Source organism: Uranotaenia lowii, chromosome 2 (genome assembly GCF_029784155.1).
Source record: "Uranotaenia lowii strain MFRU-FL chromosome 2, ASM2978415v1, whole genome shotgun sequence".
NCBI lineage: Eukaryota > Metazoa > Arthropoda > Insecta > Diptera > Culicidae > Uranotaenia > Uranotaenia lowii.
The window spans coordinates 251,023,184-251,047,528 of record NC_073692.1 but is presented as its reverse complement, the minus strand read 5'-3'; the positions used below and the strand labels follow the sequence as shown (position 1 = coordinate 251,047,528).

The following is a 24,345-nucleotide window of genomic DNA, read 5'->3' as shown; positions in this document are numbered from 1 at the left end:
TGGTTATCAAACTAGCCATTATACCGCCCACTGCAAGAGGCAGATGTGTAAACAATATTTTTGGCTTCGAGATGATGCATTTTCCTGCAAATTTAGTACAATTTCTAACAAAGTGCGTTGGTTGACATAATGATAATTCTTGACAAACAATCTCAATCATCCGAGTCTGTTTAGTAAAAATAGCTTAGGTTCTCCTGTTCTGTTGTTAAGTTTTTTTTCATGATATTTTTTATTTGTTAAATTTCGAACCATTTTTTGAATATCGGACGTGTAATTGATTTTATCCATGGGTAAAATAAAATAAACGTGAATTCGTCACATCAAAATCAAAAACATTAAATGCATTCACTCACACAGACATACGATATTTTACATTCCATAAAACGACAAGAAAATAAAAATGACTTTCGTTTGCATCAAGATAGTACTGTTCTTTCACCATTCAAAATTTGTTTTTATGGTGTGGTAAAGCATTAAAATCGATATGGGGGGGGGAGGGGGTGGTTAGCTCAGTCAACTAGCCGGTCTGATTTTCAATCAGATGATGAGAGGTTCGATTCCTCACCCCCCTAACAAAGTTAGTCTTGAGTTATAATTTAAGACTAAACAGAATAAAGGTCTTCGGACAAAACCACAAGATTAAGAAAGTCTCCGGACGAAAACAAGAAATTGTAAACTTTTTATGAGTAAAAACAGAATTAGATGAAGGCTTCGGCCAAGAAAACAGACAATTGTAAACTCCCTTGGAGTATAAACACAAGAACACAATCGGGCCTCGCCCATAATAACCGCGAAGAAAAAATCATACTCATGATAAAAATATCGAATGACAAAATTGTAAACTCCACGGAGTAATCAGAAGAAGATAGGGCACATAGCCAAATGGACTACAAATAATAGCTACCGATAAAGTAGACTCGAATTCTAAAAATAGATTGATCAACAAACAATACCATTGTAATATAGAACACATACAGAGCCAAGTTGGACCATAGTGGTCTTAGGCATCTGTCTTAGGCGATGCGATGTGAAACGGCGAATGCGATTCAACCTGACATACTCAACGCGGCGAAGCAGATGTCAATTTGTTCCGCCGCTCGAGTTCGCATTGGCCGCATTCGCCAATTTGCATCGCATCGCTCTTACTATGTCATCGGCCTAAGTTTAGTTACAGCGAAATTATTTCTTATTTACTGGGCAGACGTAAAGGAACATTAAAATGGCCCTTATTCAAAATTTTAGTTTTTTGAAGAATGGATTCATTTAGTAAACTAATTACTTTCTTTTTTTTTTTTGTTTCGATTTTAGTCGTTTTACCATCTTTATGGCATTCGCGACTTTATCAACGATACAGTTGGCGGATCGTTATTGAAAAACTCCGTAAAATCTTGAGGTATGAGCCGTTTCAAATAAAGAATTTACAAAAAAACGGCATATATGTATGTAATTTCGTAAAATGAAATGTCTCAAGTCTAGGGTGAGATAAGAAAAATTTCGTTAACACTTATTTAACACTTATTTAAGATCAAGTCATTTCTCTTTACTACGTTGAAAATTTAACTTGGAAAAAATATCCATAGGGAAGGGGGGGGGGGGTTAAACCCCTAAACACCCCACCCCTATTTGCACGGCCTTGACTGCCATTTAGCAGCACACGTGCTGATATAGGATCCGGAAAGCCACAGTAGATATTTTGGCCCTACTCGCATAACAGTCCCTCATTGACTGTTGCGGGCAGTTGAGAGAATAAATCATTCGAGAACACCGTTGTTGATAGTGGTGGTCGGTTCAACTACCGTGCTTTTAACCCCACTCTGTTTGTCGCTTGCTGTTTTATCTTAAACGTTCTGGTTCCTTAAATCAGGAACTATGTAATTAAATTATGTTTTTTTTTAAATAAATTTTCGGATTTATATAAGGTGAAAGACGAAACGTTTTTAAAAACCAACCAATTTATATTCAATGGTAACTCTTAAATCTTAAACATTACAAATGGCATACAATGCGTTACTACAATTGCAAATTATTGGCTGTTTGACAACGCGTTACTGATCTAACTTTAAAGATATTTTGTGCTAAAGGAGCATAGCTGATACTCAGTTTAATGACAACGCGTTACTATCTGGTTCTAGGTTTATGTTTCACTTTTAGAAACGAGACTTGAAATTATTGATGTCCAATGTTTGCGTTCTAGTTCGGAGGGATTGTGTTTTTGTCCCAGGATCATCCTTAATTTGGCCCATGTTTCCAAATTCCTGTTTCAAATTGCTTATCCGAAGATTTTTCTTTTGGCCGAGATTTTCATCTGTGGCCTCAGCAACATCAATGATTTTAACGTTTTTGCGGTACTTGTAGTACCAAAACTCGAATATCAATGTTATACAGGCCATTCCGATACCCACAAATATTACGATGAATACACCTCCAATATTTTGAATGCTGATACCATCGGATTGATCGTCAGGTTTCTCACATTTGCTCTGAATATCGTCATTTTTCCACCACTGTTCCTTGAGCTTTTCCAACTGTCTCTTGTTAAGAAGCATCAATATTCTGAAACCCGATGAATGAAGTAAAATTCTTAGATTTACGCAATCAACGAAACCGGAATTAACTTACGCATTATTGAATTGATCCTTAAGAGGAGATCCTTGCTGGACGGCTATTGCGTAAGGTTTCCGTGAAAACTCTTCACCGACCATCTGCAAATCGCAGTTGGTTAAAACTTTGTATCGAATATCCGTAGCATCACCCAAGAAGGCGAAACCAGATGCAGACGTTGAGTTCCGTATGCGCTCGACTGCCTCGTCCAGACTGTTCGGTAGTCCAGCTTCCTGCATAGCTTGCCACATTTTAGTGTACTTATCGCTGACCGGGTAGTCCCAAACGGCGAGTTTCGAGCGTTCCACAGGCGTTAGTGAATCGTTCAAAGACATTTCTTTCCATATTCTGGGCGGATGAATTGTAATTATTATGATATTTAGCGATATGTCAACACATGCAAAAAAATCGTAATAAGCGTTTGTAGGTGATAATTTGGGATTATTTACTTCAAATACTGGTGCAAGGATAGATTAAAACACCTACTTCATGATAGGAACGCACTTCACAGAACTTCATCACTACACCACTACACCAGTCAAACATTGGTAAAGATGAAAAAAAAAAGTTTTTTAGTAGTTTTTTTTTCAATGAAAATTACATCTTTTTGCATGTGTTCATATTTAATATGAAAAATATTTATCATATTTACTCATAGAACCGCGCTTCTATATCTGCCATTCTTTGGAAATAGGTCATAGCCGAAGATCCGTTAAGCGGAGCATAGAGAATTTTGTACTGCTTCGAAAGATCGTCCAACGATTCAACAGGAGTGTCCAAACGTGATACAGTTAGAAACGCAGCTAAATTAGCTGTGTACGACGCTATGATAATGAATCTGAAAGTATAGAAAATGTTTAACTGAAAGATTTGGTGGGGTTTTTCTATATATTACCCAAATAACCACCATGTCGCAGCTACCAATCGTCCCGACAAATTCTTGGGAGCTTCTCCACCACCTTGTGGCGTTAAAGAGGTCATACAAAACCACAAACATTCTTTAATATTGAACTCTCGCTTTTCATCGTCGTTTTTATATTTCTCTCGATTATTCTGGTAGCTGTATGGACTGTAGCGATCGAAGATCCACATGAGAAAACTAGTGAAAAAGTACGCCGCCAAAATACATAGCCACACATTGGTTTCCAGCACAGTCAAGAATTTGAACAAAGAGCTCGGAGTGCTAGGCAGTTGCATCATTATGGAAATTCCCACCAGATCGTAGTACGGCACGGTAAAATCGATCACCGTTTCCCTCTCCGCCATTACGGACATCGATCCGAGACCTATGTCTGCCTGCTTGTCAATTAATTTCCGAACGATACCATTCCATACGCCTTTTTCGTTCATGTTTCCAAATTTGCCGTCTTCCACTTCCTTGATTTCATAATCAAAATTAACTATTTTAGCTATTTCGTCCAACAGATCAATGCAATATCCTTTAAAGCCTTTGGGAGCCGAGGGATCACGAATTATGAAAGGCTCTTGCTAAAATAAACGGAGTTTTTCGCATTTTATCAAAAAGGGTCTTTTTTTTCCTAGGATTTTTACTCTTTTGAGTAATTCATCCTTTTAAATCAAAAGGGTCGCAGTTCCATGCACATAAGAATGGCAGACAAATGCGTCATGACGAATTTCTTAAACCGACCATATACCTTGTAGCTGTGCTTGTAGATACATTTTGTAGAATTAGCCCGAAGAACTGACCTGTGCAAAATTTCAGCTCAATCGGACTTGATTTAGGGGTGCCTCAACACGCTCAAAGTTTCGGTCTTTAATCCTCAAAAATCACCTTTGAAGAATCGAAGAAAATCGTTTTTTTTTTAATTTTGATGCCAAATAACTTAGAAATGCATAAACAGAGTGATTAAAGTAAGCGACACACGTCCGATTTTTTTTTTGCGTTAAAATAAAAAAAAAAACAAAAAACTTAGCTTAGCTTGATTAACACTCACATCCACCTTAACCATTGAACCCGAAATGCTTCATCAAGAAGATATTAATGGTATTAATTTATGCAAGACGATTCTCACTGAAAGGGATTTTACTACTGTTAATTGTTAACTAATGTTAGGGCGTGAAACACCCTACAAACAATACCCCTGAGCTCACTGCTGGCAGCCTATCTGTCAACCGATCGACACCGTTAAGTCGCGACGTATTTTATCGTCTAATAAATCGTCTATTTTAATATATAACTAACCAGGAAATAACTGATCACTAAAAAGGGGAAGAAAAACAAAAAACGTATGCGTCGTTCGATGCTGAAAAGCGTCGTTTGTAAATAAAACAGACTTTTTATGTTGAGGATTATAATTGTTGGTGACTAGGATCGGGGTGAAAAAGCATTCTGAACGAAGATCAGCAGCCTTGCTCCCTTTGTTCCAGCATTTTTTACGACATTAACATGGCATGATTTAAAATAAGTACCCTTTTTCAATGGTAAAGAGGTAAGATTTTAAAAAATGCTTAAATATTTTTTTTTATTTAATTTATATATTCAAAATAGCTTAACTCTATCCAAGGGGATTTGTGGGGGCATTGGACAGGGCATTGAACGATCCGAAAAGTGATATACAATGGATTGTGGATTGAAGCCAGCCGGAGTATCTTGGCAAATTTGGAATTTTTATAAGGATACTTTGGAACCTTTTAAGAAATCTGTATTTGTTTCGAACAGTTGGAAGGGAGTAAGATGAGCCAAACCTGTCCCAAGCCAGTGGTAACGGACCCCTTGGTTGTGCTGCAATTATTGTTGATGAGTTAACCCTTTCCTTCCCATGGTAGCACAGGTGATCCACAACTTTGCACAGCTCGAATTTGACCTGGGTGCTTTGGATCAACACCATTTTATCACCGAACGTGCAGGTATGAGTGAAGAATCATTGCACAAAATTTGAAGAGAATCGATTTACTAGTTTTTGCTCGGCAGATCAAAAGCTGCACAAAAGTCGGATTTTTTTTTCGAATTTAAATCAAGTCGTGATTTGATGTTCAATAACTTGACAAGTTTTCATAATTATCCTCAAATAAAACTACTGACGTGCAGAAGATTGCCTATGCAAGCAGAATCAAATTATGGTTTACTTAGATTTCACCTAAAACATATAAATTTTCGAATAAGTAAAGTGGATCTCTGGTGATACACTGGGAACAAAACGTACTTTTCTTCTTTTGAAGCTTTTCATCAATACTCATGAAAATCATACGCCAAAAAAAGATTTCGCTTCAGTATGTTTAATTCATCCACTAAAATGACCACACGCCTCGAAATATTTGTAAAAGTTCGTGATTTTTTCGAAAAAACGGCATGGTTTGTTTTTCTGGCGTTAAGTGTCATGGCGGCCATTGTTAAAGCCAAAAATTAAAATTTCAAAAATATCAATAATTAGACTTCTGCGGGATGGGTATACCAATGAAATATTTTACAATATAGGATCGTTTTAATTTGTGGTCAATGAGGTGATGAAATTCCATGTATTTTGTAATTGTTGCTTGTTTTTCATTTGCACCCTATGTGTTGTTACCTTCCAATGGAGCATATATGATCCACCTCAAAATCCAAAATTATCAAATGGATCATACAGGAGTGAAAAAACGTGAAAAACCTCGTGGGAAGGAAAGTTGAAACACAATCGCCAAACGATTGCACGATTGCACGATCTCAATCGACAGAGTCGTGTTCGTGATCACGGTTATTTGGCAACGGTAGGTAAAATATTTCACAAATGTCACCGTCTCCACTCGTATTTATGGCTCATTATATCTTTTTTATAACATTTTTCATGAAAGAACTCCACTGACCCATAGTAATCAAGGGGTAACTATGGTTCAATTTTCATTTGACCATAACTTTTTCAAAAACCAATATTAAAAAAAAATATTTTGTACACTTAAACCATAACTACCTGCGAACGTTTCTGAATTTTTACTTTTTTATGTGAGTTAAATAACGAGAGTTATTGGGGAAACAAATAAAAAACATCATTTTTTGACCCATTGTCACCCTGCAAGACGGTAACACCGGATCTCGACATTTCATATTTCATGCGTTTCTAAGTCATTTGGCATCAACATTAAAATTTTGGTGTTTCCGATTTCTTTGTTCCATCCTCCCCCCTTAGGTGATTTTTGAGGGTCATAAAACCGAAACTTTGAGCGCTTTGAGCACCCGTAAATCAAGTTCAATTGCGCTGAAATTTTGCCCAGGTCTGTTTTTTGGGCTTATCTACAAAATGTATATGGTCGGTTTTCAAAATTCGATCATAATTTTTCCCCATACATCCATGTCCACCCTAATGCACATTCATAAGCATGAACTTGAATATGAGATGTCAACTTACAACAACTGTGTAAACTCTGTAGACCGTATCTGCCGTTAGGCTGCCCATGTCTTCATCGTTGTAAACGGTCAGCTTATCATCGGTGCTCCATTTACCTAGATTTTTGGTACTAACGGATGCTCCGCCACGAATGGTCACTGCACTTATGTCCATATCAAACTTGGGATACGCATAACCGTTAAACTTGGACTTTCCAGTCGGGAATTGAAATGGTGCATAGGTCGTGGGCTCAGTAACCTCTATAAACGCTGATCTCAAATCTATGGTGTGATTCGGAGAGTTTGTACCATCGTAGTCTTCACAAACCATGTACTTCATGTTTGGTGGCCACGCTCCTACTTGAAGTATGTTTCTAAAATTAAACATTTTTACAATGCGAGCTCAGTTATGTTGAAATGTTGGTTACTTGATAGCGAGGAATGTACGCAAGGCAAGATCAAAATAGAACACAGTCGTTATTTGTGGCTCCTGTTTCATGTTGTAGGTAGTTCGTATGACTCCAAGTCGATCCTTGCTTCGGCTGTCCGATATTGGGCGAAGAAGCATTATTGTAGCGTTATCTATATTGCTGGAAAGCTCCCCTTGATACTGGGTAATTGCATGCCAAGCAAAGTTTCGTTCAAAAAATTCCCGTTTTGCTGATTCTGTAAAAGTTTATTAATCATGAGAGATTAATGAAGCAACATTCCACGCAACGAAATGGAGTGCTAACAAAATACAGCACATGTTACGCAAACGCACTTCATGAGCTCAGTTGTTAATGCTATGGGAAAAATCGTTGTACATGTCCTTCAAAAATACAATATCATCAATCAATTACCTAATACTTTTTTGATAGAATTGAAAGAGCCCAAAATGAAGAAATTGTTGATATCCAAATTGCGAAGCTTTTCAATCTGTTCGGCTCGATCTTTGTCATTGCCGATCGAAGTAATAACATGTCTGGTCGGCATGTTCTGAAGCAACGCCTTGTACTTATGGTCCATTACAAACGATTCATCGTAGAGAATAGCGGCGTTTGTAATATTCATGTAGGTGACAATTTTGCGAATAGATTGCGGTATCATATCAGTTGGGGGCATCACCTGGGAAAAATCAAAACACATATTGGGTTAATTCAATTGTTAAGTATTATCAGTGTAATTTTGTTATATATATATATATATATATATATATATATATATATATATATATATATATATATATATATATATATATATATATATATATATATATATATATATATATATATATATATATATATATATATATATATATATATATATATATATATATATATATATATATATATATATATATATATATATATATATATATATATATATATATTCACCACACATCTATGCGGAAATTTTATATTATTTAAAAAGATGCCTCTTCTACTGACTGACTAAAAGATCTTCCAAAAGAAACCTTATCCAGATCTGTAAAAGCTTAATCAGCTTGTTCAATGTTCTGGAATTACTTTCTTTATACCTTCAAGCTCCAAACAAAATCGAATGAACAGCTGTGAAACTTATAAAAAAGAAATAACAGATTTGTGGAATTATTTCTTCAAGTTTTAGGTCTTTCATAAAAATAAAGTTTTCATAAGAGCAACTTATAAACAACACAGTTTTAGGAATAATTCTACAGTGGAGCTGTTCATCAGATTCTTCTAAGGCTATGATCATTTAGTATCCGGGCACTTTATATCGGTGATAGCTACGTTAACCCTCATCCGCATTAGATTTCATTACCATAATCAGCACTTGTGGTGTCAATTTGACACCACAAGCTCAAATCGTTATAACTTTTGGCGTGTTAGGCCGATTTAAACAAAACTTATATCAAAAGAAACCTTGTAATGTCAGTAAAATATGTTTAGAACATTATATACAGCTAAAGTTACTAGTTTTCTCGTTATTCAGCATGAAAGAAAAAAAATCCGAAAAAACATGCCTCACGAAAACTGCTTTAGTTCATATGTTACACGTTCAAAAAAATATTTGCCTTATGCATATGAAAGCTGAAGTTAATGCCTACATCATGAAGACAAGAAATATTTTTTTAAATTTTTTTTAATGAAATGGTCACAAAAAGTTCAAAAAAGTGGTCTAAAAACCCTACTTTTCATTCGATTGCTAGTAAATACTGTTTGAGCGATGGTAGAGTTTTGAAAAAAAATATGACCACAAAATGTATAAAAATTCGAACATTTTGCTGTCTTTAGATTTTTGATGCAACAAAAATTGAATTTACTGGAATTTTTCAAAGTTCACTACTTTGCGCGATTTTTTTACAAATTGAAATTTCATCTCTTTTTGTGGTCCACCGTCAGGTTGTACCCGGATTATCAGTGCTTTTACTTTGTTTGGACCAACCAAGAGTATATTCATTGGAAAGCACATTTAATCTTCATTCTAGTGAGGTGCTGCAATTCACGCTGTGAGATTTCACAAAAATATGAAAATTATAAACATAAAATCATTCCTGAATTTCTAGAACCACAAGCACCTCGTCCAGCAAAACGTGTTTGTTTGCTCTCCGAGTAGGTACGGTGGGTGGTGATTTGGTCAGAGAGCGAAGCCGACAGAGCAAGAAATGCACGACACGCATCGACTAGCAAATGCAAACTACTCTCAATAGAATATTTTCAACCAAGAAATGTACGACACGCATCATTATTTCGTTTGTCGGCTTCGCTCTCTGCCCGAATCACCACCCACCGTACCTACTCGGAGAGCAAACAAACACGTTTTGCTGGACGAGGTGCTTGTAGTTCTAGAAATTCAGGAATGATTTTACGTTTATAATTTTCATATTTTTGTGAAATCTCACAGCGTGAATTGCAGCACCTCACTAGAATGAAGATTAAATGTGCTTTCCAATGAATATACTCTTGGTTGGTCCAAACAAAGTAAAAGCACTGATAATCCGGGTACAACCTGACGGTGGACCACAAAAAGAGATGAAATTTCAATTTGTAAAAAAATCGCGCAAAGTAGTGAACTTTGAAAAATTCCAGTAAATTCAATTTTTGTTGCATCAAAAATCTAAAGACAGCAAAATGTTCGAATTTTTATACATTTTGTGGTCATATTTTTTTTCAAAACTCTACCATCGCTCAAACAGTATTTACTAGCAATCGAATGAAAAGTAGGGTTTTTAGACCACTTTTTTGAACTTTTTGTGACCATTTCATTAAAAAAAATTTAAAAAAATATTTCTTGTCTTCATGATGTAGGCATTAACTTCAGCTTTCATATGCATAAGGCAAATATTTTTTTGAACGTGTAACATATAAACTACAGCAGTTTTCGTGAGGCATGTTTTTTCAGATTTTTTTTCTTTCATGCTGGATAACGAGAAAACTTGTAACTTTAGCTGTATATAATGTTCTAAACATATTTTACTGACATTACAAGGTTTCTATTGATATAAGTTTTATATGAAGTTCATAATAATTCAAACGACTTAAATAGATTTTACTTTTGTGGTGTCAAAATGACATCAAAAGTCGGAAAAGGGAGTTTTTTTGTCCAGGCTTCCAGGGTTCGTCCATAAAAAAAGTAAAGATGCAATATTGAAGAACTTTTGAATTCATCTAGGGCCCCGAAGAAATTTTTGTATTTTGAAGCTTCTGAAAAAAGTTACAAGCCTTCAAACTTGCAATGGTGTCAAAATGACACCCTAATGCGGATGAGGGTTAATAGAGCTCGGATTTGCAAAACTTTAGTGGCGTTGTGTTGGTTATGAAAAGGACTATCTTGCCTATTTTTGACAGATTTTTAAGTTAACGTGTGTTTGAGATTTTTACGATGCAAAAAGGAATGGTAAAAATAATTGTGCACAAATTTGCTCCTTTTACGCATTTTTTGCCTCGAAAATTCTTCATTGTTGACTTGAAAGCTCATGAACTGTTTATTTTTTCTGATTTTTTTTCGGACCAAATGGTTAAGAAGTATTTATAAGGAGCCACTCTAGGATTCACACGAAGTTCAAATCAACCATCGGAGTGCAATCCTTGATCTTAAATATGGTAAAAAGTCTATGGTTATTGGGATAACTGAATGCAGACTCCTTAAATAATGCAAAAAACCCATTTCTGGCAGGCAAAAAGTGTTCCCTGACTAGTAGACACCAAGTAAATAACTAATAATGATCAGTTCCAAAGATCGCAATCTGTGCATCCGGTTTTTAAGCAATATGCAGATGTGTTCTGATGGACAAAAAGATATATGTTAAAACCGGATTTAAGAGATCAAATTCTTCGAGATGCCTACTCATGAAAAGGTTCCAACCAGATTCCAATTGCTTTTCCTGGTGAGTTTGTGTAAAATATCATAATTATGCAAAGGTTTTACTTCTGTAGTAACAAAAATAAATCAATACATGACAGAAGAAAGTGTGCAAAGATAAAAAAGACATTTTATGAAAATGTTAGAGTATTTCTTGAAATCATGGATAAATATTTTTTTTATATTTTTACATTAAATGTCATATTAACACCTTCATTTCCTCCAAAGAAAGTTTTTCGATCAAATAAATAGTTTTTAAAATACACACGATTGTAACTGCCCGGATTCTAAATGATCATAGCCTTAGTAACTTTTATTTGGATTCCTCCTAGTACGGTGATCGGTACCTTTTAAGTCGGAAGAGTCAAAAACTGCAAATTCAGAGTTTAAAAAATCATATTAGTTAGTTAGTTTTTGTTAGTTTTTTTTTTTTTTTTGACAAAAATAAGCTTATCCTATCTTGAAAACCAGATTAAAGAAATGATGACCTGACTTTTGGATATTTCTTACTGGATCGTCAATTATTGCATCTTGATATGGTTTTTCCATCAATTTTTCAAGTGTGTAGCAAAATATCAGTTGAAAAAATATGAATTAAATCTTATGGCAAAAAATATCGTGCTGTATGAAAAGGTTAAAGTTATGAACTGATTAAAATAAGACAACATTTATTACCTTTTGAAAGTGATAACAATGTGTCATCTTCTTAAATAGTTTTATTTCATCATAGAAATAAAGCTGAAATAATTGATTTAAATCGAATGAAATGTATCAACCCAAAAATTCCACCTTCTAAACATGGCCATCACACTGACAACAAACCTATGTTACCGAAACTACAACGTTAAAATCTCCGTACGATCAAACGGTTCATACCTGCAGCAAATAGTTGCTTTTGATAGGGGATAGATCTCGCCATTGTCGAAGGTCACCTTCCTGCCCATAGGATGCCGATACGGTCGGTATACCCAATGATGCACTGACGGATTTAACCGTTTCCGAAGACACCCCCGTTAATGTTGTATCAAAGATAACGTGTGGTGGCCTATTGGTCTGTATTGCTTCCGATATTTTTGCACACACTGTTCAGTATTGAATGATATTCCTCATTTAGTTATTTAGTAAACTGAAACAATAAACTGTCCGATACTCACATGCTTCAAGCATACCCTTGCTATCCGTTCGATTGCCTTCTATGCTCATGATTTCCACTGAGAGACCGAGACTTGGATTCTTCCTGATGTAATTGAGCGCAACGTCAACGGCCACTTGCGCCAGGTCGTTGCCGACCTCGTTTACAAACACTAAAAACGAGATTTAAAACAAATCATATCAAATTGTGGAAATTAAGAAACATTTAATTGGATATTACAAATTTAAAATCTTTTGTTCTATTAGCATTCGGTAAAGTTTCATGTAAACAGATTCGTTTCCTATGCCTATTCTCTACAGTTCGAGCCACTCATTTCGATGGAGCGGTGGAATCGGTAGAGGTGTACTCCGCTAATCAGCAGCGCCTAAGTTCAGTGCTCTGGGCTGGTTATTCCACCTCCTCGTGGTCCAGAGCGGAAACGTGTCTGCAAGTCCGGCGTATTACAGATGTACGGCTAAGAGAACTATCACTAAACCCACTAGAGGCCGACGACGGGTCTGTCAAACCCGCGCGGAAGGAGTGGTGCACCCGGGTACTTAAGTACCAATACTCGGGTGTGAGGGTGAGGGTCCAACACGCGTTCAGGGGGTCATGGCCCTGAAATGCTGACGTGACCGGAGGGAGAGCGATCGCCAACTCGTTTCGGTGGGTATAGTCCCGACTCGCAAAATGAGTAGATGCGCAAAGTGGTGGCTAATGGTGAGTCAATCACTTAGGAACGTGTTAAAACGTGTAAGTTGTCAGTGAGGCACAGTATGCCGGAGGTGTCGGGGCTCGACACGCGTTTCGGGAAGTGATGCGTCTGAACCGCGAGTGCGACCTGATAAGGATGGTCTATAGCTCGATTTGCGCTTCGGGGAGTAAAGCACCCGACTTGAAAATTGAGTAGTTGCACTGAGTGGTGACTTAAGTCAAGACTATAGAGTTCGGAGGAGTCTGAGTCCTATACGTTGCTTAGGAGGCTTGCCTCTTGACCCGCGTGCTCGAACAGAGAAAGTGTCGTCGACATTCGACAACTCGCTTTTTGTTTCTGAACTAGATCCACAAAGTTAGTAGTTGCGCTAAATGGGGACCTTTTTTAACACGATGAGATGTCGGGTCCTAACTCGTCAGAGGAAGGGTTGCGCATCGAGTCGTGTTAGAATGAGGTATTTGCTGAAAGAGGAATCGGAAACGAGTATCCCAGCTAACATGAAATCGTAATAGAAATGACAACATAAGTCGTTTAAATTGAGATTGCTCGTGGCTATCTTACAAATGTTTGTTCTGAGTAATTTTTCATGATACATTTACGACTGCTTCTCAAAACATTTCAAATCGAGCAAATAATAACTTGGTTCTTAAATACGTAGTCAAAAAGCATCAATTAGTTCAAATTTACGACAAATGGGCGGGACTTGAATTGGTACTCATTCGGGTCTCTTTCTCTGTTCTCGTTTCGAACTGAATGTGCGTGATGGAACTTTAATATCTCTTATAGAGCAACAGCTTGACTCTCAAGCAACTAACGAGTTGGCCTTGTGGGTAAGGTGCTGGCGAGCTGACTCGGAGGATTGGATTTCGAACCTCGGTCAGATCATTTTTTTCCGTTTGCTTCAAGTTGTTCATGATTGTATATTTGGTTATTGTAGACGTAATGAAATCGTAAATCCGGATGGAATCTAGTCATTATCGCTATATCGCCTCCACTTTTGTAGCTATATGCTATTTTGATAAGTTTAATACGATTATTCCTTCTGGAAAACGGGTTTCTATATTCCTGTTGTTTCTGCGATATACCTAGTTAAATGTTTGCTGGGATTGCCTTGGAGCGCATTAGCGCGAATTGACCTCCCACTATTGAAGTATAGTGTGTCAAACAGTTCGAGGCGGGAACAAAGGCCAGTGGTCCCAGGTGGACTTTCTGGCGTAGGGGGTACAGTGTTTCTTAGCATTGTATCATGAGTCGTCCAATTGCACCCATGGGCCCAGAGTAGCAAACTGGGGGGATGCGGTGGCTCGCCGTGCCTTGGAATGCAATCCATAAAATGGATTTACCACCTCGGTTAACAACTAGTAATAAAAACACCTCAGTTCAGTTGCCTGTGGGTGGTCGATTTGTGTGACGTGTGGTTTTTTGTATTGTTACAAGAAGTGCACCGTCTTGCACTATGCAGTAAAGTTTGATTGAGTCTCGTGAAATCCGCCCTAGGGACAGACTTTTCGAATGAAAAAAAAGTTGTTTTAGGGACATGTCGTGTTCTGCGCTTTTTTTGCAACTCGAGCGTCCTACCGGGAATTTGAATCACGCGTATAATTAAAACGCAAACGTCTAACGCAAGCGTCGCAACTAGAATGACCAGACCGGTTAAGCACCGCTTTTCATCAGCCGAAGATCGTCTCTCTCTCTGGTACAAATCGATTGATATTTACCAGGAAATTGTTCAAGATTCGATCATTCAACGGAATATTTATTTAATATGTTTTCCTCTTTCACTACAGGACATTCTTTCAAATTAAAGCTCGAGAGGCTGAATTCCTAATAGATTCGAATTCTTATAGACTTGTAATCGTCAGTGCTTTCAGTTCGAATTATTCCCCAGAGTTAAGATTAAGATTTCATATTCAAACTTTTTAACTTAACTAAGCATTTATTTCTTTGAGGACTCAGATTCAGATTTCAGATTCAGAATTCAGATTCAGAATTCAGATTCAGAATTCAGAATTCAGATTCAGAATTCAGATTCAGAATTCAGATTCAGAATTCAGATTCAGAATTCAGATTCAGAATTCAGATTCAGAATTCAGATTCAGAATTCAGATTCAGAATTCAGATTCAGAATTCAGATTCAGAATTCAGATTCAGAATTCACATTCAGAATTCACATTCAGATTCAGAATTCCGATTCAGATTCAGAATTCAGATTCAGAATTCAGATTCAGAATTCAGATTCAGAATTCACATTCAGAATTCACATTCAGATTCAGAAATCCGATTCAGATTCAGAATTCTGATTCAGAATTCTGATTCAGAATTCAGATTCAGAATTCAGATTCAGAATTCAGATTCAGAATTCAGATTCAGAATTCAGATTCAGAATTCAGATTCAGAATTCAGATTCAGAATTCAGATTCAGAATTCAGAATTCAGATTCAGAATTCAGATTCAGAATTCAGATTCAGAATTCAGATTCAGAATTCAGATTCAGAATTCAGATTCAGAATTCAGATTCAGAATTCAGATTCAGAATTCAGATTCAGAATTCAGATTCAGAATTCAGATTCAGAATTCAGATTCAGAATTCAGGTTCAGAATTCAGATTCAGAATTCAGATTCAGAATTCAGATTCAGAATTCAGATTCAGAATTCAGATTCAGAATTCAGATTCAGAATTCAGATTCAGAATTCAGATTCAGAATTCAGATTCAGAATTCAGATTCAGAATTCAGATTCAGAATTCAGATTCAGAATTCAGATTCAGAATTCAGATTCAGAATTCAGATTCAGAATTCAGATTCAGAATTCAGATTCAGAATTCAGATTCAGAATTCAGATTCAGAATTCAGATTCAGAATTCAGATTCAGAATTCAGATTCAGAATTCAGATTCAGAATTTAGATTCAGAATTCAGATTCAGAATTCAGATTCAGAATTCAGATTCAGAATTCAGATTCAGAATTCAGATTCAGAATTCAGATTCAGAATTCAGATTCAGAATTCAGATTCAGAATTCAGATTCAGAATTCAGATTCAGAATTCAGATTCAGAATTCAGATTCAGAATTCAGATTCAGATTTCAGATTCAGAATTCAGATTCAGAATTCAGATTCAGAATTCAGATTCAGAATTCAGATTCAGAATTCAGATTCAGAATTCAGATTCAGAATTCAGATTCAGAATTCAGATTCAGAATTCAGATTCAGAATTCAGATTCAGAATTCAGATTCAGATTCAGAATTCAGATTCAGAATTCAGATTCAGAATTCAGATTCAGAATTCAGATTCAGAATTCAGATTCAGAATTCAGATTCAGAATTCAGATTCAGAATTCAGATTTCAGATTCAGAATTCAGATTCAGAATTTAGATTCAGAATTCAGATTCAGAATCCAGATTCAGAATTCAGATTTAGATTTTAGATTCGAAATTTAAAACTCAGATATCGGATTAAGATTCAGAATTCAAAATTTGGATTCAGAAATCAAAACCAGATTTATTGCAATTTATTGTTTTATGGATTTTTTTACACCTAAGCATTAAAAAATAATTAAAGTTGGATTTCATTTGAATTATTCATCAGAAGGTATTTCACAGGTTATCCTATTGATATAATCTTTTTTTTCCACGTGGTAAAACTTGAGTAGGCTTAGAAAAAAAAAATTCAATTTGCTTTTCCGATTACTCAAAATTCTTAAACATAACCGAAGAAATACTTACAAACATTAATATTCTGAGTGGTTTGAGCGTATATTTTTTTAACTCCAAATGAACAGTAAACCAACACTGATAATACAATTTTCCAGCGCACATTTGTTTTCAAGAAAAATACGAGCTTCCAGAAACTCCACATCTCACAACTTCTAGCTTTACCTGGTAGTTCTGAAATGAAAAGAAATTCGACTCATTTTAGCTGGTCAGGATATGCAATGTGTATGTTTATGGTCGAGCACAACATTGTTTCCATGTCAACCAACATAGTACACGTAAGTGCATCGCATCGCCGACTGCGAGTGGATACTTTAGCTGAACTCTGTGACTCTTCTTTCATTCATTTGCGGTTGGTACATAGGAGAGAAAAAAATTAATGTAGGTCAACATACAGAATAACGGCAATGTTTTTTTATGGTTTATTAACGACACTTTACCATCCATGTGGCAATCGTGTCTCATAACGGCAAGGTTGTTTTAATGAAACACTATGGCTGGACGCTAACAATTCTATTGCCGTGAAATTAGAATCAAAACTTGTCTCCCGATTTGAAAAAAATACAGAAGTGCTTCCTTTCCTGTTATTTTTATAGTTTGTTTTTTGATTTTGACAAACTATGAAATTTTTAATTGAAAAGAGCATGTAAATTTGCAGCTTAAAAAGTATATTTACCGATATTGGGATTCAGACAGTAATATACAAAGCTCTCAAGGCACAAGATTAGTAGCTGTTTGTTTTTTTTAACGATTCATTCCGTCTTAATTGGTATGAAGTTCTTAGATTTTTAAATCGAATTTTGCATATTCAATAAGATATCGTAGATTTTCCAGACACTATATGGATTTACGGCACTATAGAATATACATCAGCTTAGGGACCGTTCCAATTTGAAGCAACGCAATTTTTGGTCATTTTCGACCAAGCCATCCCCATTTATCATATTTGCCAAAGATAGTAGATATTATTTTTGATATTTGCTATCCAAAATTCACAAACCGTAACAAACTGCTACAGCATACCCAAACTCCCCCCTCTCCCTTCCCCAACGCGTTTCATTATATTTGAATGGTTCCTTATCACATAGAAATGATGATTATTATTTATTTATTTGATTATTGGGATTTTATCATCTATGGGGCCATTCATCCCTAACATAGAAATGATAAAATTTTTCACGCTAGTTTGTCCAGTTCCCAAGCACACAATATTACCAAAATTAATCTTTTTTATTATAACTAGTGACATCTTGTGATGAAATAAATTTGGAAAAACGGGAAGCTGCACGCTCGTTTTCATTTAACCAATTATGATTACAGAATAACCATTTTATGGTGTTTGCTCCAAAACTATCAATATGGTTATTTTTTAAGAATTTTTCGATGTCGAAATTCAACCATTTATCAAGTTCTCGTGTATAAACCAGAAAATGGTTGAAAAATTCTACGTTTTTTCTACGCCATATTGGAAGCTACCGTGGAGTGAACCGAAGGTGTTTTGGATTTAGTTTATTCAGACGAATAAAACAAGGCTGGAGAGATTCTAAAGGTAATTGTTTTATCATTATGAATTCCCAATCAAAAACCCAATGAATCAACAACAAAAATTAATTGCAGTGCACCAATTGGATGAATCGGCGGCAGTCCGGTTCCAGTTCCAGCTCCAACAGCACCGAACGCGGGACTATTTACTTCCGGAACGAGCGCACATATAGTGTTTCATCAAATCAAATCAAATCAGTCAAATGTTGACCACCCGGAAGGTGGGCCTCCAGAAAAAACCGCTGGATTGTAACGCGGCCACCTCTCTCATACGGAATGCGCTCGGGGAACCGACTACGGGGTGGAACACTTAAAACTGTCCCACATGCTATCGCTGCCACAGGACATCGTTCGGCTATTCCGGGACGACATCACCATCAATGTGTTTTACTTCGATTCGGAATACCTGCGGAACTGCCCTACCTAGCGGCACGAGTTGCAGCCGAAAAAGCTGTCCGAACCTGTCGTCCTGCAATAGATTGAGCATTTGAGAGCAACTCACTGATGGAGAACAAAAGGCCGCCGCGTACCAGTTAACGATCGAAGCCTTCTAGTGTTACCGTAACTACTAATGTAAGAAACCGTAATGAAGTACTAATAAAACAAATTCGTTGTTGTATTTTGTCAGCATAAATCAGCGATGCTCCGAAAGCGTATTTGAACGCGGCGAAAGACGTGAAAAAACACAAAAAAAAATAAATTTTATTTTTTCTTCGAAAACATTTCAATTTGTTCTATTTCTACATTAACATTCTCCTTCATTGATTTAAAAACAACCATTTTTTAACTTCTCCTCCTGAATCCCATTCGGTTGAAAAATAACCATATTCGAACTTCTCCCCTAGAAGTCATTTTATGACTTCTCATAGAGAACTCATAAAATGACATTTCCCGGGAAAAGATCAAAAATGGTTATTTTTGAAACGTAAATGGTTTAATAATTTCTAGCGTGTGGTATCTTTCTTCCAAATTCTGGCGTTGATTCTGGAACGAATGAAAGCTTAATTTCTTCCAAAGTATTAGTTCGCTGTTAGTATTTTCTTGCGCACAAGTATTTTCCAGCTTGCAGGCAACTATTGCAGAGGTGTCAGGTGTCCTGATTTTGAGAAGAAAAAACGGGATTTTAAAAACGCTTGAACTTTTGACAAAAGCACCTGGAACACAGAAACTTTAAGATATACATAATAAAAATATGATTAAATATTTTGTCTTACTTTTTTTTAATATTAAAAACATTTCCACACGCAAAGATTAGTTGAATCCAGTTTGTACGAATACGAACCCAGTTTGAAAACTGGATGCTTTTTAAACATCTTATTTTACTTGGTTTTATTTTGAACGATTATTTTAAACGATTTTCGAAGATGTCAAAAACGGGTCCTAGACATTTCCGCTTTATTTATAAGCTTCTCTGGTGTGGTCAATTGATTCGAACGTATCTTCTCGACAAAAGTATGGATCGGAATGGCAACTTAGAGACTCCGTAGAAGTTCCGGAACAACAGTAGTCAAAAACGATATTCATAAAAAATCTTTGAGATTTCCGATTTCAGTCAAATCACCTAAATGGTCTAAATACCACGTTGGAAATGGTCGATTTACAGTCCAAGTTGGCCACTTTACTCGAAATGAGCGAAGATTTTTGTCCGGTTGTTATGAGTTATGAGCGGTTGTAAAACACAACACTTTCGGCTACTCAAAGCTACTTAATTTAAACAATTTTATGCAGTGAGTTTTGAGATACATTATGCAAAATTGCAGTGTTTCTCGGTTTAAATTTCTTCCCGATCCTTAATGTCATGTTTTGAAAATAGTTGCTCGATCTACAAGAAAATGGAAACAATCTAAGAAAATCAATCAAATGTCCAATAAGGGATGAATCATCCTAAAGTATAAAAATCCTGAAAATCATGTAGTCAAATATTAAAATCACCTTTTCCACAGATCTGATCGTTGATATATCATGAACATTTCCGTTATTGTTATTTACTAACTATTTACTTTGCTATAACAAACCCTAGAACTTAATAAGGCTTGTTACTTTAGAAGATAATGTCGGTATTACCAAAGTAGGTTATGTTATTTCATTTTCGACGATTGATGAGGTATTTTATTCTTTTCAATTGATTGGTAGCGCAGCGCTTCAAAGTTCCCAGAATCTCTTTTTGATTTTCATATGAGACGAATTGAATGAATTAGCGACCTCTTTTGATAAAATGTGTGCACGTCAATGAGCAGTAGCTGCAAAGGCAGCTGGTAAGCCGTACTGGAATTTCTTGGGTGGCGTTATATGTTGTGAACAAGTTCCAATTAGAAATCAACAGCATAGACAAATTTTCTATTCGATGGCTGCAACATAACGATAGGTACAAGTAGAGTTCCATCCTGAAGATAGCTTTGTGTGCAAGTTTGGTTCGTAAATTGCAAGTAAGGGCAATTGGGGCAATTTTTCTAGAGTCTCTGCGTTTTTCCGGGGATTCATCTTGAGTATAGTGCGAGACCCATTAAAATCGTGATGATTTTGGTGTAAAAATTATTTTCCTGTGAAATTCGGAAGCACAAATAGTTATTTTTACCTCGAAGTATCGGCAAAGAAGGAAAAAAAAGTAAAAATGTCTCGCTCGATACATTCCAGAAAATTTCGATGTTCACACCAAGATCAGCGACATCTTTTGATTAAACATTTTTGTGAATGGGTAAGGTGTATTCTAATGGAAAGCTCATTAATTTCCTCCAAAGATGTCGCTAAAAATGATCTTGAATACAAGTTTTCCAAATTATGGCAATTCGCTTTTCGCAAGATTTTTTTTTCAAACTCATTGCGCTACGTCACGACACTGAACTCCGGAAATTTCAGCATGATTTACATCATCATCAGATTCTCTTTTGTTAAAAAAAAGATTCTAGACGCGATTTTTTTTAATATATTTTTTTTAATCATTAATATCTTAAATATGTGCCTATAATGTTCCTCATTTTCAAGGTATTGATGTGAAGAAATTAAAATTTCAATATACCTCGCGTGAGCTTTCATTACGTCGTATGAAACATCTTCGGAATTCACAGAAAACTGCCTCAAAAATTATCAAAACAACACATTTCACATATAGAATATGTTATCCAGGCTACAAATGGAAAGAAATTGCGACAATGTCAGTTTTTGTATTTTTTTTCATAATAAAACTGTTTGTTTACATTTTGTTTCTTACGACGCTCACGCGAGATATATTTTTACTACCGAAAAATTAAATACCTGGCTTACAGATTGTGAACTAACAACGCAAACTTTTGGGTAAGCTAGCGACATCTTGTGACAAAATACGTTAGAAATAAGGGTAAGCCGAAATAAACAAACTTTTGGGTAAACTAGCGACATCTTGTTACAAAATACGTTTGAAAATATGGTAAGCCGTATGAAAAGCGCTGAATGTTGTGTGGCGGGATTGAGCTGTGATCCGGAATCAGCGAAACGGTGAGAAAATCCAAATGAAGAAAATTGTTTCATTCAAAAAAAGTTCCTACAAACGCAAACAAATCTGCTTTTAAATTGTTATGATGAAAGCGGTAAGAGTTTACCTATGTTTCATATTTTTTTCATCATAAGATCATACTTTGTTTTATCATAAGAATCAGGATATCATCATCTCTCTTGATGCATAAGGGCTGTATCCATGGTCTTGGGTCTAATTTATACAAGAATTGGTGTTCGTGCAATCCTCATATCAGTTATAAAAAAAAGTTGAGTTGAAACTGGTATAATGGCCAACGGATGTGGTTGCTTTGGTCGGAATTTGGGTTTAAACGGGTTGTTTGGACCCGGATATAGGTGCTCTTAGAGCATCCGTGGTTCCCCTTCTCTCCCACCATTTATGTGATGATAATGTTTCTAAATAAATTCTACCCGCTCATTTTTACCATCTTTCTTTTCTTCTCTTTCTTCTTTCCGTCTTTAAAAATTTCATAATAACATCATGTCCTTACGGTCTTCACTGATAAGGCCGATGAATTAAGAACCATAGAATCTAATTCTAAATTTTATACCTGAAGATGGTTTTGCAACATGCTTGCATTGATACACTTGGATTCGGCTCTGAGTTGAGAATGACAAAATATATTACAAAAGAAACAAAAACCTAGATGTCTCTGCTAAAGGTGGTACGATGCCCGATATAAATCTAGATGTCTCTGTTGTATTCAGTAGAGTGGCGACGGTGTTCCATAGACGCCAGCCAAATTTGGGAATTTGGAAATCAAAATTCTATTTCATGAAAAATAATGCTTTTGTAATTGTAGTCGTCTGCTCTCAGAACTTAAAAAATAATATTCCATTGAAATGGATGGCCGAGTTATCACTGCCTATATGAGGCAGTTATTCTGTATTCTGTATTCATCACAAAGTGGAAAAAACATTGAGTCAGTAAATATGTTTATCACTTCCACACTATTGGTTATTTCAATTGCTGAGTTTCTTTCATTTTTTAATTTTTCGCTGGTACAGCGATGATGATTGTGTGTTTAAAAGTGCACCTGACGTCACGAATTGTCATGGTTACAATGTTTACAAAAAAAACTTTTACTAACACTTAGAACGGGATTTCCATGGCCACATGAGATATGTATACAGGTTGCCTACGATCTATACTCTTTTTATTGTATCTTAATTTATATATTTACAACATAACAAATGCATTACACACATGAGATTTGTTTAAAAACTTCAATGGCATTGCCCTTTAAGGAGTTGTGTGGTGAATATAAAGCATACTGCGTAACATATTTTGGAAACTAAACGAACTGACGAGTGATATTAACGAAATAAAAAACATAATCGAATTAATCATCGATATAAAAAAAAAATAAGATCAGAACAATTAGGGGAGATGGGGGCATAATGGCCACCTTAAGGAAAACGGTTATTTAACCATAGAAAATAGCTATAATATGGAGGTTACATTATTGTTTCGTGTTCAGACACTTGAAAAGCCTATTCCCTAACGGGCTGAAACGTGAAAAACTAGATGAAAACGTTAAAAAATGCATTTTAAAAAATTTTGCCAAAAGCTGAAAACCAGCCACTGTGGAGGCATAATGAGAACCCCCCCTGAGGCAGTATGAGCACCATTAATCAGAGCAAGATTTGCGTTTTTGCCGGGGAATCTAGCAGCGAATTCAATTCGATGAAGTCAGGTGAGTCGTAGATTCATCAAACAAAGCAATAAAAAAATAATCTAGATCTGTTTGTAGAATACAAACAATTCACGCACGCTCATACATTAAGTGCTTTGTTCGGAGGATGATGCTACTAGCCGTATAATGTAACAATAGAAAAATCGATCATGAATTGTGAAAGGAAAAAAAATCACCTCGAACAGAAATCTAACTCTAGTCTTTTGATTACCTCTCCGACACCTTACCAATAGGCTAAATTGTCGGATGAAAACTAGTCAAGGTGTGGCGCTATAAATCAATTTTAATTCGCTGCTAGATTCTACGGCAGAAAATGCTCATTATGCCTCGATAATATGGTGCTCTATATGCCCCTAGTCAACAAATTTAAGTAAAAACGTGTTTTAAAATTGATAAAAGTGAAAAATCAAAAAATTTTTGATGGTAAAAATTGAGAAACAATGTGTACATCATGTTGCAGTGCGTACATTATAGATCAAGGTTATTTTAAGATCATAAGAGCTTATTTCGTGGTGCTCAAAAATTATAATATTTTTGTAACTTGAGAACCAAGCTAGTGTTTTTTAAATATCTCTGTAAAGATGATAAGGAGATTCCTTTTTTTGTGAAAAATTAATACTATAGGAAGTACGAAACAAATCCTCATGAAAATTTATTTAAGAAAATACGCACTTTCGTAGAAAAGCGTAGTTCTCATTATGCCTCGGGTGCTCGTTATGCCCTCATCTCCCCAATAGTTTTTTCAAAATGCAAATATGTGTCAAATTTTATACTATAATGTGTAGATCTGGTAACCTGGTTCATTTTCTCTATTC

At 35.8% G+C, this 24,345-nt stretch overlaps 1 protein-coding gene across 2 annotated transcripts; it reads right to left on the bottom strand.

Annotated features, from left to right (window-relative positions):
• Positions 1-1,934: 1,934 nt before the first annotated feature.
• Positions 1,935-20,388, bottom strand: LOC129750076 (ionotropic receptor 25a). Of its 2 annotated transcripts, none has more exons than XM_055745286.1 (11): positions 20,277-20,388; positions 16,815-16,976; positions 12,400-12,549; positions 12,122-12,327; positions 7,765-8,029; positions 7,351-7,588; positions 6,945-7,296; positions 3,497-4,089; positions 3,254-3,439; positions 2,620-2,949; positions 1,935-2,553 (listed from the first exon to the last, which is right to left on the bottom strand). In XM_055745286.1, exons 2-11 carry the CDS (start codon positions 16,945-16,947, stop codon positions 2,148-2,150), a joined length of 2,859 nt encoding a protein of 952 aa, XP_055601261.1. In that variant the 5' UTR covers positions 16,948-16,976; positions 20,277-20,388; the 3' UTR covers positions 1,935-2,147. The 2 variants fall into 2 exon arrangements, with proteins under 2 accessions (XP_055601261.1, XP_055601260.1); XM_055745285.1 differs by lacking the exon at positions 20,277-20,388 and adding an exon at positions 18,018-18,064.
• Positions 20,389-24,345: the final 3,957 nt, after the last annotated feature.